The sequence below is a fragment of the Bos mutus genome, chromosome 3, assembly GCF_027580195.1.
Source record: "Bos mutus isolate GX-2022 chromosome 3, NWIPB_WYAK_1.1, whole genome shotgun sequence".
NCBI lineage: Eukaryota > Metazoa > Chordata > Mammalia > Artiodactyla > Bovidae > Bos > Bos mutus.
The window spans coordinates 33016965-33036159 of NC_091619.1; the positions used below are offsets into that span (position 1 = coordinate 33016965).

The 19195-nt window shown below is 43.0% G+C and overlaps 1 protein-coding gene across 1 annotated transcript in view; it reads left to right on the top strand.

The window, feature by feature from the left end:
* The window catches only part of AKNAD1 (AKNA domain containing 1), a 45440-nt gene extending 28164 nt beyond the window's left edge, over positions 1-17276 (top strand). The window contains exons 7-14 of the mRNA XM_070361868.1: positions 2444-2515; positions 2620-2705; positions 8154-8251; positions 11988-12110; positions 12230-12334; positions 14604-14685; positions 15873-15972; positions 16680-17276. Coding sequence (XP_070217969.1) covers positions 2444-2515; positions 2620-2705; positions 8154-8251; positions 11988-12110; positions 12230-12334; positions 14604-14685; positions 15873-15972; positions 16680-16811 — 798 coding nt within the window. The 3' untranslated portion in view covers positions 16812-17276. The remainder of the gene's footprint in view (positions 1-2443; positions 2516-2619; positions 2706-8153; positions 8252-11987; positions 12111-12229; positions 12335-14603; positions 14686-15872; positions 15973-16679) is intronic.
* Positions 17277-19195: the final 1919 nt, after the last annotated feature.

Below are 19195 nucleotides of genomic sequence, written 5' to 3' on the forward strand. Positions count from 1 at the left end.
CATTTCTAACAAGCTCCCAACTGATGCCAATGCTGTTGGTTTGGGGACCACATTTTGAGATAATTCCATTATAAAGGAATTGGAAATACTGGGATTAAAAACCCCTGGGCCTAAAATAATAATGACAAATTTATAATAAGCTGTAGACAATAATAATTCTGCTGGTTCAGAACTTTGCTGCTTGCAAAGACTTCTTGAAGAAAAAAGTTGAAAGCTTACAAAGGTGAAGAGACTTGTCCAGCACAAATGATGGGGGATACTGGATCCCAGGTCTCCCAACTCAGGTAGAGGGCACCCCTCTACATTCTTCTAATATAGTGAAAGTGAAAGTGTTAGTCTCTCAGTTGTGTCTGACTCTTTGAGACTCCATCGACTGTAGCCCACCAGGCTCCTCTACCCACGGATTCTCCAGGCAAGAATACTGGAGTGGGTTGCCATGCTCTCCTCCGGGGATCTTACCAACTCAGGATCGAATCCAGGTCTCCTGCACTGCAGGCAGACTCTTTACCATCTGAGTTACCAGGGAAATCTGAAGTGCAGGGGTATCCCTTGTAGGCCTATGAGTGATAAAAGAAAACACAGAGGGAGAGTGAAGTAAAAAAAAAAAAAAAAAAAAATCAGAAAACAGAGAAAAGTATAAAAAGGAACATTTCTCTGGGAGAAAAACTGGTCTTTTTTCTCTGACACACATGCTTTTTGCAGAAGTGGGGTCATACATGTATTGTTTTAGAATATACTTTTTTCATTTAACATTATATTGGGGGCCTCTCAACTGTTACTGAGTAAACCTACAGCTGCATTTTTAAGCACTGCTTTGTATTTCATTGTATGGGTAGACCCTGACTTATTAAACCAATCTCTTATTGATGGACATTCAATTGTTTCTGGTTCTTTGATAGGATAAACACTGCTTCAGTAAAATCATTTAACATGGAAACATTTGGCCAGAGTTGATTAGTTCCTTTGGAGAAAAATCTAGGATTGCAGATGATGGTTCAAAAGGTACATAGCGAAAATTTGATAAACTAGACTTTAGCAAAGTGGTGGCCACGGCAGTGCCTGGGAATGAAGGTGCCTTCAGCCTGAGCCAAACCAGGGCATCTGTTTTTTCTTTTAAACCTTCACTAAAGTGATAAATGAAAACTGATATTGTGCTAATCTGTATTTCTTTGACTGTTTGTAAAATTTACCCATTTTTGTAGGTTTCTTGGCCATTTCTACCACCTCTTTGACAGTATCAACATTTCAATTAATGTTTGCAAAACCACAGTCAATATTTTTAAGAAAGGTGGACAACCTAGAAAACACTAAGAGCAATCAGTGCTCACTATTGAGATCTTTATCATACAAAGTGCTCTGACACAGGTACGAAAGAGCCATAGATGTGTGGTTAACGACACAAGTACATGGGAAGGGCTCAGATGCCGGCTAGGTCACTCACTCTGTGTGACCCTGACAAGCAGCTTAAACTCTCTGAGTCACAGATTATTCATCACTAAAATGAGGACAACCTGCCAGGATGGTGGGAAGGGATAAAGGAGACGATATGAGAGGCACCTGGCACAAGGAACGATCAACACATTTTTGCCAATAAGAAAACACTGAAACCCAAACCCAAAAAATTGATGGATAAAAAAATAACTAAAAGTCACAAGTAGGGAATACGACCAATAAATAAACATATGGGGAAACATTTATCTCCTTTAACAACAGATGAAATGTTCATAACACAAGGGCCACCCCTACTTTTTAAGTGAACAAGAACATTTTCAAGAGAGAATTCCTGATGCAGAGGAAGGTGTGGCCAAGCAAGCTGCCCATGTTGGCAGCATGCAGTTCGTGCAGCTTTGGTGGAAAGCAATCAGGCCACGTGTATCATCACACAAACACGTTCACAACCTTTGACCCAGACACTTCCTAAGGAAGTAATTCAAAATATGGAAATATTTTGTACACTGTACAAAACATTCTATTTGTACAATGATGCTTCTTTCTCACCATTGTTTGTAATGGTGAGAAAAGTGTTTATTTTTTTGTTTACATAAAGGGTAAAACCATAGCAAGGGTGGTGTCAGCCCTTTCAGTTCCATAGTGTGATGTTTGGGTGTGTGTTAAACGGGGACATATAAACAATAATTTAGGCCTCTAGACAGTCTCTAAACCTTGTTTTAATTCACAGTTGAATACAGTGCTTTGGAAAGGCTTTTAGACTCTGCTGAACAGTGATCAGATTTAAATCAGTGAAGGATTTAAAAACCATCCTCAGTCTCTTCATCCTCTAGTGGAGTTTGGGGTAATTCGAAACCAAAGCAAAGAGAAAAAGACGGGGTGTGTGTTGGGGGAGTGTTCTGTCATCTGTAAACTAGACTTTTAAATGTCTGGAGAAGGAAGGAAGTCAAGGCAGTGTGGAATCTTCCTTTCTGTAAGCCCTAGGCCATTACAGCACAGAAACCCCGCCCCCTCTTCCCCCAACTCTCGCTCAAGCCAGAAAGAAGAGCGGAGGCGTCCGGCGATGGTGAGTCTGGAGGGGTCCGCACGCGTGCTGGGCTGTGCCCAAGCCCCTGAGGGGTGAGTCAAATCCTCGGTCGCATCCACATCTGTGTATGTTTTGTGGTGCAGGAGGAGCCCAGCACCGCCTCGGGGAGGCAGGACCGTGCAGAGACGACCAGTGCAAGCTGTGCCTTCTGCCTCCGCGTACTTCAGTGGTGAGGGTTCCCGGCTGCTAAATTCCCAGGGTGGGTGGGAGCCTGTTCTGGGATAATAACTCCAGCAAGGGTGGGCATCAACTCACTGAACGACCAGCAGCCACGAGCCAAGTTACAGAATCACAGACCTCAGGGTTGGACACAGTGACTGCCCTCTCTCTCAACTGACAAATCCCTTTAGCCGTGGCCCTCAACTGGGGAGAGCTTCAACCTCACCGTGCACGCTCAGATGCATCAGTCGTGGCCGATTCTTTGTGACCCCATGGACTGTAGCCCTCCAGGCTCTTCTGTCCATGGGATTCTCCAGTCAAGAATACTGGAGTGGGTAGCCATTTCCTTCTCCAGAGATTCCTCCCGATCCAGGGATGGACCCCTCATCTCTTGCATTGGCAGGCGGATTCTTTACCACTTCATCATCTGGGAGGCCCTCAACCTTACCAGGGGACTTGAAAATAATGTATATGCCTCAGCCCCACCTACTGTATTAGCCTCCCGGGGGCGGAGCCCTTGTGGGAATATTTGTTTTAAATTTCCCCTGACTCTGATAGGCCCCTTGGTTAAGAATCACAACTACAGCATATGGAGGGTGGTTTGGCCTGAAGGCTCCCTTTGAACCTTGCCCACCTGGGAGATTATTATACACCACTGTATACTAGCTCCCACCCTCACTACTCTCCCCTCACAATGACTGAAAAATCTTCCCTATTGGGTCTCACCTCTGTCCCCCAGTCCCACCAGAAATAAGCCTAATTCCACATCTCAGGGTTTACTTCTCCCCTATCCCTCAGCAAGAAATCATCCAGGTGACAAGCTGTAAACTGGGTAACAAAGTGTAGATGTGAAACCCTAGGGAGAGACCCTTTATGGGTTTGAAACACTCTTAGGTCAACTGTTAGTCCCCATGGATTCAGAATCATTTATTTGAAGCTTCTATCAATCAGCCAGATGTGCCTCCTCCAAGCTTCCGAGGTACAGTGGACTGAGGCCAAACCTTGACTAATTGACCTTAGAAAGGTTGAAAGTCAAGGAGGGAGGGGCAGTTTAGTTACCACAATTACGTGTGTGTAATGTACGCTAATAAAGGCAGGTGACAAGGTCTGAAAGACTGCAGTTTCCTGTTAGAAAGCATTCCAGCATGGGAATAGGTAATTGTCATCAGGGTTCTATTGAGTTTCCACCCCCTAAAAAATCTCCATGTGTCATCTGGTGTGGACCATCGGTCTAATAAACCATCAGCTTTGACTCTCAGGGATAGAAGGGCCTTGAATAATGCCAACTCCCTCAGTCAACCCAGGCTCACTATTTTTATTTATTGAATTAAAATCTAGGTTTTGAGGTGTTTTTTTTTTGTTTTTTGTTTTTAGTAAATATAATAAAGGGCTTCCCTGGTGGTTCAGTGGTAAAGAATCTACCTGCCAATGCAGGAGATTCAGGTTTGATTCCTGGGTTGGGAAAATCCCCTGGAGGAGGAAGTGGCAACTCACTCCAGTATACTTGCTTGGGAAATCACATGGACAGAGGAGGCTGGTGGACTAGAGTCCATGGGGTCACAAAGAGTCGGACTGCTGCTACTGCTGCTAAGTCGGTTCAGTCGTGTCCGACTCTGTGCAACCCCATAGATGGCAGCCCACCAGGCTCCTCTGTCCCTGGGATTCTCCAGGCAAGAACACTGGACTGGGTTGCCATTTCCTTCTCCAATGCATTAAAGTGAAAAGTGAAAAGTGAAAGTGAAGTCGCTCAGTCATGTCCAACTCTTCTCGATCACATGGACTGCAGCCTACCAGGCTCCTAGCCATGGAATTTCCCAGGCAAGAATACTGGAGTGGGGTGCCATTGCCTTCTCCAAAGAGTCGGACATGACTTAGCAACTAAACAACAGTAATAAAAACAAGTATAATAAAAAATAGTCTGACATTTTAAAAACATTCTGATTAAGCATTCAAGGTACTAGATATTTCTCTACCAAATTTATAGTCTAGACCTCACAGAACCACTTAAGTACCAATACAGGGACCAATGTTCCAGACTACATTTTCTCTTTTATAACAAACAAGTTAGAAGGTAAAACACAGCCAAGTGTAAAATCAGATCTAACAGTAAATCTATTGCTGGCAATAGGCATGGTTTATCATTTGAAATCTTGGTAAACTACATCATCCTTGAGGAATTAATTGAACAGAAGACTGTATAGACTCTTTACTCTTTTAGAAGATTAGAGTTCTCTCAGATGGAATGTATTATCTATTTAGCCTACTGATGCACATACTGTTTGAAGGATATTTATATACATGCAGATAAATAACAATTATGCTACATGTAAAATGTTTATCCCTTTATGTCTGATGCAGAATTTTGGATTTAAGAGATTTTGGATTGCTGAAAAACTTTGTCTTGCTGAAAAACTGTCTTCTCAAGTAGAGCTTCCCTTAGCTGTTTGGCAAGAAGATTTTAGTGCACAAAGAAGTTTCAAAGAGGCGGAAAAAGAAAGTCGTGTATTAGACTGAGCTCACTTGAGCGCAATCCAAGTTTTCCACTTTGGAGAGCAGATGTTCACATGCCCCAGAGGAGGAGGGTGGAGGCAGAAAATAAGGTGTGAGAAAATATGTGACTCAGGAGGAGAGCATGTTTTTCCAAGAAGCAGGAAAGTGCCTGGCTTCTCAGCCCCTAGCCTCACAGACTCCAAGTAGGGTTGGAGTCCACCGGCAGCAGGCCCAGGCACAGTTGGATGAGCCTGCATTTGCAAGCAAGGCCTGAGGCTCAAACCCCATTTCCGGGAATCACACTCATTCCTGACTCACTGGCTATGTCCAGGATATCTTGGGCACGGTGCCCTCCACACTAAGAATGAGCAACGTTCCCTAGGGGCTTATTACAGTATCCTAGGGGCTGAGCTAGAACTTTCTTAAGAATTTTTATCAACTAAAATCCCTTTCAAGGAGTTAGAGTTTCTGTGAAGGAGGGAAACTGAAGCTACAGATGGCTGGGGGAAGTGTCCCAGTATGACTACCATAGCACATCTTTCTGATGTGGTGGCTTAGCATCGGTAAAATGAACACCACATGGTCTCTACAAACAAAGCATCACTATGAACAAAGCTACTGGAGGTGATGGAATTCCAGCTGAGCTATTTCAAATCCTAAAAGATGATGCTGTGAAAATGCTGCACTCAATATGCCAGCAAATTTGGAAAACTTGGCCATGGCCACAGGACTGGAAAAGGTCAGTTTTCCTTCCAATCCCAAAGAAAGGCAATGCCAAAGAATGCTCAGACAACCATACTATTGCACTCATTTCAAATGCTAACAAGGTAATGCTCAAAATCCTTCAAGCTATGTTTCAATAGTATGTGTACTGAGACCTTCCAGATGTACAGCTAGATATAGAAAAGGCAGAGGAACCAGAGATCAAATTGCCAACTTTCGCTGGATCATAGAAAAAGCAAGAGAATTCCAGAAAAATATCTGCTTCACTGACTACGCTAAAACCTTTGACTATGTGGATCACAACAAACTAGAAAATTCTTAAAGAGATGGAAATACCAAACCTGCCTTACCTGCCTCCTGAGAAATCTGTATGCAGGTCAAGAAGCAACAGTTAGAACTGTTGGACCTGGAACAACGGACTGGTTCCAAACTGGGAAACGAATACATCAAGGCTGTATATTGTCACCCTGCTTATTTAACTTCTATGCAGAGTACATCATGAGAAATGCCAGGCTAGATGAAGCACAAGCTGGAATCAAGATTGCAGGGAGAAATATCAATAACCTCAGATATGCAGATGACACCACCCTTATGGCAGAAAGTGAGGAGGAATTAAAGAGCCTCTTGATGAAGGTGAAAGAGGAGAGTGAAAAAGCTGGCTTAAAACTCAACATTCAAAAAACTAAGATCATGGCATCTGGTCCCATCACTTCATGGCAAATAGATGGGCAAACAATGAAAACAGTGACAGACTCTAAAATCACTGCGGACGGTGACCGCAGCCATGAAATTAAAAGATGCTTGCTCCTTGGAAGAAAAGCTATGACCAACCTAGACCACATATTAAAAAAGCAGAGACATTACTTTGCCAACAAAGATCTATCTTGTCAAAGCTGTGGTTTATCTAGTAGTCATGTATGGATGTGAGAGCTGGACCATAAAGAAGGTTGAGCACCGAAGAATTAATGTTTTTGAACTGTGGTGTTGGAGAAGATTCTTGAGAGTCCCTTGGACTGCAAAGAGATCAAACCAGTCAGTCCCAAAGGAAATCAATCCTGAATATTCATTGGAAGGACTGATTCTGAAGCTGAAGCTCCAGTACTTTGGCCACCTGATAGGAAGAGCTGACTCACTGGAAAAGACCCTGATGCTGGGAAAGATTGAGGGCAGGAGAAGAAGGGGATGACAGAGGATGAGATGATTGGATGGCATCACTGACTCAATGGACGTGAGTTTGAGCAAGCTCCAGGAGATGGTGAAAGACTGGGAAACCTGGCGTGCTGGCATGCTGCAGGCCATGGGGTCACAAAGAGTTGGACACAACCAAGTGACTGAACAACAATGGTCTCATAGCCTTTAGCCCCATATTTGTCATTTAGTCACTAAATCATGTTCAACTCTATGTGACCCCATGGACTGTAACCCACCAGGCTCCTCTATCCACAGAATTTCCTAGGCAAGAATATTGGAGTGGGTTGCCATTTCCTTTTCCACAGGATCTTCCTGACCCAGGGATTGAACCTGAGTCTCCTGCATTGTCAGGCAGATTCTTTATCACTGAGTCACCAGAGACACAGAACAAAATCCAGGACTTTTTGGATCGCTCAGCTTGTACTTTTGGATACAAAGTCATGTGATCTGGTACCAACAGGTAGCATAGCTTCTTCCCCTGATAAGAACTGAATTTGAAGCATGAATATGAAGAAAACTCTGTTTTATAATTCTGTATTTCATATTTCTGATTGTGTATGTGTATATGATGACTAGATATTATCCTCAGGAAAACGAAACAGATTTAATGTTTGGTATCCATGTTCTTGGGCTTCCCTGGTGGCTCAGACAGTAAAGAATCCACTTGCAATGCGAGAGACCTGGGTCGGGAAGATCCCCTAGAGAAAGGAATGGCTACCCATTCCAGTATTCTTGCCTGGAGAATTCCATGAACAGAGGAGCCTGGCAGGCTATAGTCCATGGGGTTGCAAAGAGCCAGGCACGACTGAGCGTCTAATATACACACACATAGATGTTCTCACCAGGCCAGATTGTGCTGGGTGCACTTTCTCATCAGGAAAGCTCTCAAACAGGCAGGCAGAGGGTTGAGGGTTGGCTGTGTTGAGAATGACATACATCCTCCATCGTTACTGGCTCTGACCTAAGAAATTTCACATTTCACTTTTACCAGTTCCTTCACTATCTCTATTAGCAGTGTACTAAATGTTTATGGACTCTTATGCACCTTTTTTAGGAAGCAAAAAATGGAGAAAAAAGATCACAGAGGAATTGACTGTGGAAGGTTTCCTATTGCCATTCAAGACAAGATGTTGCACCCAGATTCAGTGCTCGGTAAGCTGAGGGGTCTAGGGGCAGTCGTCATGGTTCCGGTCCCTCTTTGGGTTCTGCTCACTGTGGGCAGAATACCTGCTATGCTAAATAGCTTTACCTAGACTAGGGTGTTGCATGTTAATTTTTGTTTTTGCAAAATGTAAAGAATTAGTAATGAATTGATTCAGGCGAGATGTGGTCAAGCAGCGTGAAAGTGCCCACACCTGTCTCTGCCTGAAGTCGCAGGGCTCCATGACTCAGTCACGAGGTGGTCTCAGTTCTGTGTGGCAGCCCCCAGCATGAACCAGAATCTGCACCTGAGGAGCTCACCCACATGGGAGCTGCTGAGGACTTGTCCACATACATTTCATAGGAGCAGAAAGAGTGGAGAGGAGACCCAGAGAGCACCAGTGCATGGAATTCAATGATTTTTAGTCATAGGGACCTTTCTCCGAAGATAGTTTAAGCAGAAAAATAACCGCTGGCAGGACTGCCCTGTATGAAGAAGAGATGGGGCTGAGGCCTGCAGCTTAGGCAGCTATGAGGGAGAAAATCAGCACCCAAGCCTAATCTACCCAGTTCATACAGGAGGAAACGGGGGGCCAGAGAACTAACCAGGCTAGCTTACATTCCCATAGTCTGATAGCCAAGAGCCTTTTCTTCAAATCGGTATTATTCCTACTCTGTCACATGTAGCTCTATTTCTTCTCTGTAGAAGACACATTTTCTAATAATAATAATAGGTTTCACTGACTGAACACTTACTCTATACACCAGAACCGAGCAGAGATTTTCAAAATGTGGTCAGAGGGTCCCTGGAGGGCTGTGAGGTCCTCTCTATTCCCTGAAAGAACAATATTGCAACAGGTTGAATGGAGACACACCTGTGGAAGCCAGCTGCCTTCAGTTAAGCCAGATAGTCTAGGTATTTGCCAAAACACAAAACATTGCTGCTCTTCTCACAGGTCACTGATTTTTAAAATTTTCAAAATAGCTATTTTTCATAAAAAATGTTATTTTGTGAACATGAAATGATTATTGTTTTTAAAGTATTTTTTTTAATTTCTCAATTTAAAATTCTAAAAAAAAAACCCTTGGGACTGCTCATTCAGTCTTCAGTTCAGTTTAGTCACTCAGTCGTGTCCGACTCTTTGCGACCCCATAAATCGCAGCACGCCAGGCCTCCCTGTCCATCACTATCTCCCAGAGTTCACTCAAACTCACGTCCATCGAGTTGGTGATGCCATCCAGCCATCTCATCCTCTGTCGTCCCCTTGTCCTCCTGCCCCCAATCCCTCCCAGCATCAGGGTCTTTTCCAATGAGTCAACTCTTCTCATGAGGTGGCCAAAGTACTGGAGTTTCAGCTTTAGTATCATTTCTTCCAAAGAACACCCAGGGCTGATCTCCTTTAGAATGGACTGGTTGGCTCTCCTTGCAGTCCAAGGGACTCTCAAGAGTCTTCTCCAACACCACAGTTCAAAAGCATCAATTCTTCAGTGCTCAGCTTTCTTCACAGTTCAACTCTTACATCCATACATGACCACTGGAAAAACCATAGCCTTGACTAGACGGGCCTTTGTTGGCAAAGTAATGTCTCTGCTTTTGAATATGCTATCTAGGTTGGTCATAATTTTCCTTCTTAGGAAAATCTAAATGATTCTACAGAGTAAAAATGACTTGAAATTTATAAATAAATACTTCTCTACGGCAACCCACTCCAGTGTTCTTGCCTGGAGAATCCCAAGGACGGGGGAGCCTAGTGGGCCTCCGTCTATGGGGTCGCACAGAGTCGGACACGACTGAAGCGACTTAGCAGCAGCAGCAGCAGCAATCCATGTTCAACCAACTGAATGTTGTATGACAGTTCTCCAGTGCAAGAAGATAGACTTTTAGTGCAGGTATGAAAAACACCACATATTATGATATATGAAAATGTTAGTCACTCAGTGTGTCTGACCCCATTGACTGTAGCCTGCCAGGCTCCTCTGTCCATGGGATTCTCTAGGTAAGAATACTGGAGGGAGTAGCCATTCCCTTCTCCAGGGCATCTTCCTGACACAGGAATCGAACTTGGGTCTCCTGCATTGTAGCATCTGAGGTACTAAAACTAGAATAAACAAAAGCTCTTTAGGGTCCTCAATTTTAAGAGTGTAAGAGGGTTCGGAAATCAAAAATTTGAGAATTGTTGACATATAGTATATATCACTGAACTATCATAATACCCTAAAAGGTAGGAATTATTGTCTTTATTGTATAGATAAGTAGGAATTAAGCAACTAGGGTCAAAGAGCCTGGTGTATTATCTATTGCTATGTAATGATGTATCCCCAAACTTAATGGCTCAAAACAACAAACATTTGCTATCTCATTGTTTCTGTGGGCCAGGAATTTGGGAGCCATTTAGCTGGATGGTTCAGGCTCAAAGTGTCTCATGAGGCTGCAGTCAAGATGTTGGCCAGTACTACCATCATCTGAAGGCTTTACTGGGGCTAGAGAATCTGCATCTAAGGTTGTTCTCACACATGGCCATTGGCCAGGGAACTCAGTTCCTCGCCAGGGGGGCCAGTAGGCTGTTTGAATGTCATTATGATCTGGTAGCCTCCTTCCCCCAGGCAAGTGATCTAAGAGAAAGACTGAGATGGAAGTTTAAATGACTCTTACAACCTAGTTTTAGAAGTTACACAACATCATTACCACTATATTCTATTTGTTAAAAGCAAGTCACTAAATCCAACCACAATTGAGAGAGGAATTAGGTTCTATCCTTTGAGGAGCACGTTAGAGTTTGTGACATATTACCAACCATAACAGTCAGTACGTAGCAGAATCAGGCTTCAAACTCAGGCCTACGTTCTTTCCCTTGTACAACACAGCCAGCCCAGGGTGTACATCATTCTTCCTCTATTTGTAATTTCCTTGAGTTCTGAATTAGAAGGCATTCAGTGACTACTGACTGAGACTTGGGGAAGGGAAAAAACCTTCCTAGAGCTCACTCCATTTGTGATTTACACTTTGGTAGACAATGTTACAATGAGTGTAACCATGAGTGCAGCAAGGCAGGCATTAATAGCACTGGCAGCAGTTTTGTCCCCCAACCCCTTCTCTGCTGGAATCGAGATGTTGCTTGGACACCCGAGTGTGACATACTCACCTGCTGGACCCAGGCTCCCATGCTCTGGCCTTCCTGGAGAGCGCCACTGCCCACAGCCAGCCAAACAAGACCCAGACCTGCACCAGATACATATGCTCTCTACTAGCCTCTCTGTGGTTCTGATGAGTGCAAAGCTATGATTCAAGTTCCCATGTGGATTTATGAATGTGTTGTAGAGGAAAACCATCTTTCCAGTTGCCTGGATAATAAGCTCTTGGCCACTGTAGGGTCTGAGAAGAAAATGTGGATGTATCAGGGCAAATCTTGAGAAATAATTACAAATGCGAGATGGTCTGATAATTCAATAGGCCAAATTCTCTCAGATCCATCCATTAGAAGACCTACATGTGCTGGGCAAATCTTGAGACTTTCCTATCAGAACTGATACTTATCAAAACACCTCTCAGTTGTCATAAGGCGGGGGGCGGTGTCCAAAATATCACCCCTAGGCTGGCAACCTGTGTGATAAATTTCCCCCAGGGAAAATTGAACACTCTGGGGCTAATGTGTACTTTGCATGATCAGAGCTCTACTGTCCAAAGCACATTTTAGGATTATAGTAATAAAAACCTCACACTTCCTTTGCATAACTTGGGCTTTTTCAGGTTCTGATACAGGATACAGCTGCTGTTCTGCATCTCGGATTGGACTGCAGAGTAGTAAGTGTGAGAACTGTGGCACTAAGATTCATAACTCGCAGAGAGTCTGCAGGAAAGAACCACCTAAAGGTGAAAGCGACTGGGCCACCTCAGGATAAAAAAACAGGCTGTATCTGGTTCTCTGTCTGTAAGTGAGCACAACGGTTGTTTGCAGGCAATAAGTTGCATTTTTAATCTTTTCTTTTCAGAATTTCATTATAGATACAACACCCCAGGACAGAATTTCTTTAATCATACAGAAAGAAGTGCCTTTGCTCAGCTCCGCTATTTAAATGAAAATAATTCTTCACCGAGTAAGTACATCTCCTGCATGATCCCATCTTTGTAAATAACCTAGACTCCCTCCATGGGAGACACATGTCACACTGGCCACTGTTACCATATGCTGAGCACCTGCTGAGTGTGCTGCCTGGTCTCCAGCACTCATCTGACACTTCCACATCCAGCCCGACACCGGGATGGCAAGGGGCTGGGCTGGTAGATATGCAGTCCTAGCAATAAAGGACTTTGAAGTACGAAGTGCTATACCAGTGTAATCTGGCAACAAGTCATAAATATTTGATGAGCAAATGACTAACTGCCACTATTATTGTTATTATTCAGAAGGGGGAAAAGCTTTAAATATATCCCCAGTAAAAGTCAGTATGTAAAGAAATAGACTATTTTTACACTCCTTAAATATCATGTTGCTAATTTCAGTGCAAAATTTTGCTGTCTTTGGAAATACCTAAAATCCCCAAACATTTATTTATAAAGATGAATAAGACAATGGCTACCTCCTCTCAAGGAGTTTACAACCTGTTGAAAAAAAGGAACTCATACTCTAATGAGGAAAGTTCACGGCAAGATGTGGTTAAGTGCTAAGAGAGCAGAGTGGACCAAGGGAACACAAAGTGGGGAGGGCACACCCTTGTCTTGCTTCTGAAAAACAACCGGGTCTGGTTCTCCGACATCCTTTCCTCATGGGTGAGTTCATACCTTCAGAGCTCTTTCCATTGCTGGGGACAGGGCACCAGAGAGAATGTTTCTGACCTTTCACAGTTGCGATGCCCAAGACTAAAGAATTGTGTTTAGCAGACTGACCTCAGCTGTGTCTCCCCTACCCACCCCCAGCTTCCCAATCCTCCAACTGGATGTGTTCTGTTGAGGTGACAGTCCCTAAGACTCCACAGAAGCAACAGGCACATTTCTTTACTATCTCCTTGGTTTTGGGGTCAACAGCACATGAGACTTCTCATTCTAATATATGAATGAGGAAAGCAATTGAGTCGTTTGAAAAGTGATGTTGAAACGCCATTAGTAAATGTAGTGGCCAAGAGGGTAGAAGTCTCAGGGAGGCGTCTTTTGTTCAGTGTTTAAGAGACCCTCCAGAAAGGACAGAAAGTGGAGCAGGCTGTTGCAGGAGGTCGTGAGTTCCACCTGCAGGCTGAGATACACGGTACTTTGTCAGGATGTTGTACATCTGTAGACTGAATGAGAATGGGACCAGATGACTCTATAACCCTTTCCAACTCTCAGTTTCTACAAATAAAGAATGAGATGACCAAGGAGTTAAGACTGAGGTCATTAGTACCACTGTTTGTCATGACAAGTAAGTCAGGGTGCAGTGTGACTAAATTTGGACTTTCTGGCTCCTGCCTTGCCTTCCATGTCTGAGGGATAATCCCTCCCTGTCCCCTTGTCGAGTGGGACCCTCCTGAGAGGGAGTGAAGCTGAGATATTAGAGACCAGTGGATATGGCAGGAGACCAAAGGAGAAAGAAGGAAAACAGAGAAGAGAGGAGAGGCAAGAGAAGGGGGGAAAGGGAGCCTCAGTGACAGAGAAAGCAGATTTGTTGGCCACTGTGCTTCTGGGGTGGCTTAGTGCAAAGGAATCCACCTGCCAGTGCAGGAGACACAGGAGACATGGGTTCGATCTCTGGATCGGGAAGATCCCTTGAGGTAGGAAGTGGCAACCCACTCCAGTGTTCTTGCCTGGAAAATTCCATGGACAGGGTAGCGTGGTGGGCTGCAGTCCAAGGGGTTGCCAAGAGGTGGATGCAACGGAGCACACACACGCTTTGCCTCTCTTCCCTTCCCTGGAGCTCTTCATGTCTCCCATGGTGACTTTCTTACATTTATCTTATCTGTTTAGTCTCTATTTTCTAGGATTGTCTTAGTAACATAATTTTTTAGTTTCTGACTCCTAGAATCCTTGCTCCTAAAGTAGAGAGGACTTTAGAAATCCATTTGGTCCAAGCGCTTGGAAAATATCATCCCTCCATTTGCCAGATGAAGAAGTTGAACCCATAGATATGCCCAGGTCACCCAGCTAGCACCAAAGGAACTTAGACTCCTGGTTTCTTGTCTGCTAATAAAACTCCTTTTAAACGTTGAATTTCTTTTCTTGAATTCAGAATACTCAATGGCTACTTTCCATGTTCCCTAGGTCTATTTCCTTATTAAAACTTTATGAAATATTTCACTTATACAGAAAAGTTCAGGAAAGGATAGCCATATACCCACCATTGGATTTGGGGATCATTTTTGTGCTCTGAATCTGACCACAGCTAACATTTTTCAGCTCATTCAAAACCAAAATGGATCTGTTTCCAAAGAGCAAATCCAAAATCCTCTAATGACGGATGTGAACCCATATCAAGAAAGTAAGTATGATGAACAAAATGACCACCCATTTGGTGTATGCAGTGTGCTTAGTGCACTATTGTCTGCCCATGATCACCTACAGCAGCGGTCCCCAACCTTTTTGACATCAGGGGCCAGTTTTGTGCAAGACAGCTTTTCCATGGGGGTTCCGGGATGATTCAAGCACATTTATTGTGCACTTTATTTCTATTATTATTACATCAGTGCCACCTCAGGTCGTCAGGTATCAGATCCCAGAGGTGGGGGCCCCCTGACCTAGATCTTAAGTAGTAGTCAGGATTCAAACCTATATCTGGCTAGTATTTCAATCATTCAGTTATTCTTTCAACAAATATTTGAGTGTCAATAGCAGGACATTGTGCTTGTCCTGAGGACACAGTGACAAAGTCAACTACTGTCTCTGCTCTTACTTTTTTGGTAGAGGAAAAGGGGGCACAGAGTACTATTACCTAATACGGCGGTTTAGAGAAGCTGAGTTCCAAAGAGTAAGTATGAATGAGTCAGCAAGGATGGAAGAGCACGAGCGAAGAAATGCCAGTCTGAGAGAGCCTCCTGGTGTGGAAAAGCCCTTGGCAAGTTCAGGAACAATGTGGCAGGAGCCTAAAAGAGGGTGAGGCAGTGGGCAGGATAGGTGAGGGAAGGCTGGTGGGATGGGCATGGCCAGGCTGTGCAAGGGCTTGTCGGCTGCAGGAAGGAGTCTCAGGTTTAATGGGTAGCCAATGAGAATTTTTTTTTTAAACCAGAGTGTTTTTTAAAGCTTCCTCGTGTTTTAAAAGATCACTCTCACTACTAAGGGAGAGGAAATGGATTAGAGGAGTCAAGGACTGGAGCACAGAAGCCAAATAAGAGACCAGTACAATAAGCCAGGTGGGATGATGGCAGCTTAGCTAAGGGTGGTAGAAAAGGAAAGAGAGAAGACTAGTATTTAAGAGCTATTTAGGAGGCAGACTTGACAGTGTAGCAGAGTTCAGGCTGTGCAGTCACACTCATTCAGTGTGAACCCTACTACGCACTGCCTGGGGCGGTGCAGTGTGTATGAATACAGCCACCTGGGAGTTCTTGGGTTTGCATCTTGGTTCTGTGCAGATGGTGCACCAACTCCTCACACACACACACAGCCATTACTGAACCAGAGTTGAAGAGGGTGCTTTACACAAGTATCAATGTGCTTTTGCCTTTCTTACAGGTCAGACCTTGCTACACTCTCCCCCCATTCCCACTCCTGCAGGATTTCTGAAAACACATCCTCCAGCAACTTTAGCAGTAACAAAGAAACGGAATCTGAGGTGAGGACCTTGCAGCTTGTGAGTTTGGTCTTCCTAACTACAAAACTGATGGCTTTTACGTTATTACAGTATGAGAGCATCAAAAAGTGTTCTGCTGAAACAACTCGTGCTCAGCATTAACATAAAGACACACAGCCTGAGCAGCCACATGGTTTGTGTTATTCCTAAATTGGTTCCCAGGGAAATTTCCTGAGAAAGTGTTTTGTGGGTGGTGCCTCAGCTCTAGGATTTCCCAGTGTGCCGTTCACAAGTTTGTTCCAGTGACACTGGGGTTAGAGCTGCCAGCAGTTTTGTTCTCAGTCAGGTCACTTTCAATGTCGCCACAAGCACGCGCCACATCCCTGTGTGCCCCTCAGCGGCTACGGGCCCTAAATCCCCTTCAGTGCCCCTCATCCCAAGAGTCTTTCTTCCTTCTCACAGATCTCTTTTTCCACAGCAGGGAAACAGCCCAGCAGGTTGCTGACCTCATCCTCTGATTCATGCTCATCAGTCACGTGTTTATCTTTTTTTCTGTCCCTTTCTCTACAAAATATATTCCATCTCACACTGGTTTCCTAGGAAACCAGCTCTCAAAAACAGAAATAGACTGGGTGGAAAACAGAATACTCCAAAAATTCCACTTTGCAATGTTTAATAATGAGATAACCCAATTACCAGGAGCAGTAGTAAATTTCTGTAACCAAAATGTGTGGACTTTTCCTCTGTAGATTTTAAACTCGTCTTTGGATCATGCCCTAAGGACAGCAACCATTCTGAAACAAACTACTGATCAAATGATTAGAACTATTGCAGAAGATCTTGCCAAAGTACAAAGATGGAGGAAAAAGTTGAAATACTAGTTTGACTCAAGGCAACCAAGGATTAAAAAAAAAATGCAGAGAAAACTTGGTCTTCCCTCCAAAGGTATTTTACTTATTATACAACTTATGAAGATGACTTTCTAGAGAAAACATCAAAATTGAAAGAAATGGAGGACACAATTTTTTTAAAAAATGGACCTCTGATTCTTAAAAATCAAAGTCAACACATATTTAAAAATAAATGTTACTAACTCATAATAAAAGAAATGAATACAGTAACATATACTTTTACCTGTCAGTATGGCAAAAACTAAAGTTTGGAAAACCCAGGCTGTGTCAGGGAAGATGGGGGAGATGAGTGGTCTCATACACTGCTGATAGAAGTACATATTAGTGCCACTCTGTTGAAAGGCAACTCAATAATTGCTACCAAATTCTACAAATTCTGGAAGTATTTACTTTCTGAGCAGCAATTCCACTACTAGGATTTTGCTTTTAAGTCACTCAAACAATATGTCACATAATGTGTATGAGGATGGCCACTGATGGGAAGGGCTCACAAATGGAACACATCTAATACCCTCTATGATGATTCAAAAACAATTACAGTCAGGACTTCTCTGGTCATCCAGTGGCTAAGCCTGAGCTCCCAAAACAGGGGGCCTGGGTTCGATCCCTGGTCAGGGAATTTGATCCCACATGCCTCAATTGAAAGATTCCTGCATGCTGTAACTAAAGATCCTGCATGCTGCAAGGAAGATCAAAGATCCCACATGCAGCGATAAAGACTTGGAGCAGCCAAATAAAGGTGAAATTTAATTTCAAAAATGACAGTCATACAGTTAATTCTCTGCAGCCACTGAAAAGAATGAGGTGTATAATCTGTAAGATAGTGAAGAAAAGCAAGCTAATAAGAAATATGTGTGACTTCATTTGTTTTTCAAAGAGCATATACATTTTATGGAAAGATACACAAAAATATTCAGTGGGCTTCTAGGAAATTCAACCCAAGCCTCAAGAGAGGCTCTTTACTTTTCATTTACTTTCAGTACTTAATGGAATTCTTATGATTGTTTTATATATTATTTACTTAGAGATCTCCTGAAGTCAGAAATATGGAAAAATAACTGTCCTGGATTAATGAAACTTACCTAGGCAAAACTGCATGCAGGGATTAAGTCCTGATTTGCTGCTTTTAAGGACTGATGCTCAACCTCCGTAATGACAGAGTAGCAGGTTACTGGCTCTTTCCCTCTTTCCTGGGACTGAGTGAGTGAGTGAGTGAAGTCGCTCAGTCGTGTCCAACTCTTTGCAACCCCATGGACTGTACTACTTAAACTTTTGGGGATTCAACCCTCTTTGAGAATTTGATGAAAGTTAGGGAGCCTCCCTGCCCCATGCTCCTCTAAAAGTGGTATGAAATGCATGATTTTTCATACAATTTTTAAAAGTTCGTGCAGACCTGAAGCAAATCCATGGCATCCAAGTTAGAAGGGACTGCCATAAATGAATGTCCCTTACCCCACAAATTAACCTTTATAGAAACTATTGTAATTATTTAAAAATATGACCCATCCCTGCCTTATTAAACCATATTCCAAGTGTAATTTGTATTTCCTTGATGAGTATCATTATAAACAATCACCAAATCGTCTAATCCAAGAAACAGAAATCGGGCTATGCCCTTAAGGAATTCTGGAAGAGAGCTAGATTCTGATTTATAAGGATAATTTTATATTTACTGACTCAATAGTTTTTTGCTATCTCCTCCCTCATGAGACTTGACAGATCTCTTCTAATTCTGCTGCAATAATAAGCAAGAACAAGCTTCTAAAGTAAAAGTAATTGTATCTAGGACTTCCCTGGCAGTCCAGTGGTTAAGACTCTTCCAATTCAGGGGGCACAGGTTCAATTCCTGGTCAGGGAACTAAGATCCTGCATTTTGAGTGGTATAGCCAAAAAATTTAAAAAAAAGTAATTGTGTATCGAATGCCGAGTCCAGGGACTCGGCAGCATGAGTGGGACTCTTGGTAGAAGGCATTTACTGTCTGAGTTAACTATTAGATTTTACAAACGAAAATTCATCTAACATACCTTTCAATTGTAATCTTAGTGAATTATTTAAAATAGACCAAATTCATACTAAATAGGAATATATATTTATATTTAATAACCAAAATGTTGCTTTGGTAGTAGAACTTTTACTGTGGGAGGAAAACATTTCTTGTTCCTTTGATTTTAAAAGAAATCCACCTGTATCCTGAAGGGACTCACAAAGGGTACAAATACCTATAGCAGAACTGAGTTATGGAAGCATCACAAGTTAACAAACACACCACCAGGATCTGGCCCGCTTGGATTTAGCTCAAATTCAAGAATTTTTGTGAACTGCTGTTTTTATTTAATTTTTGTGAGTATGACTG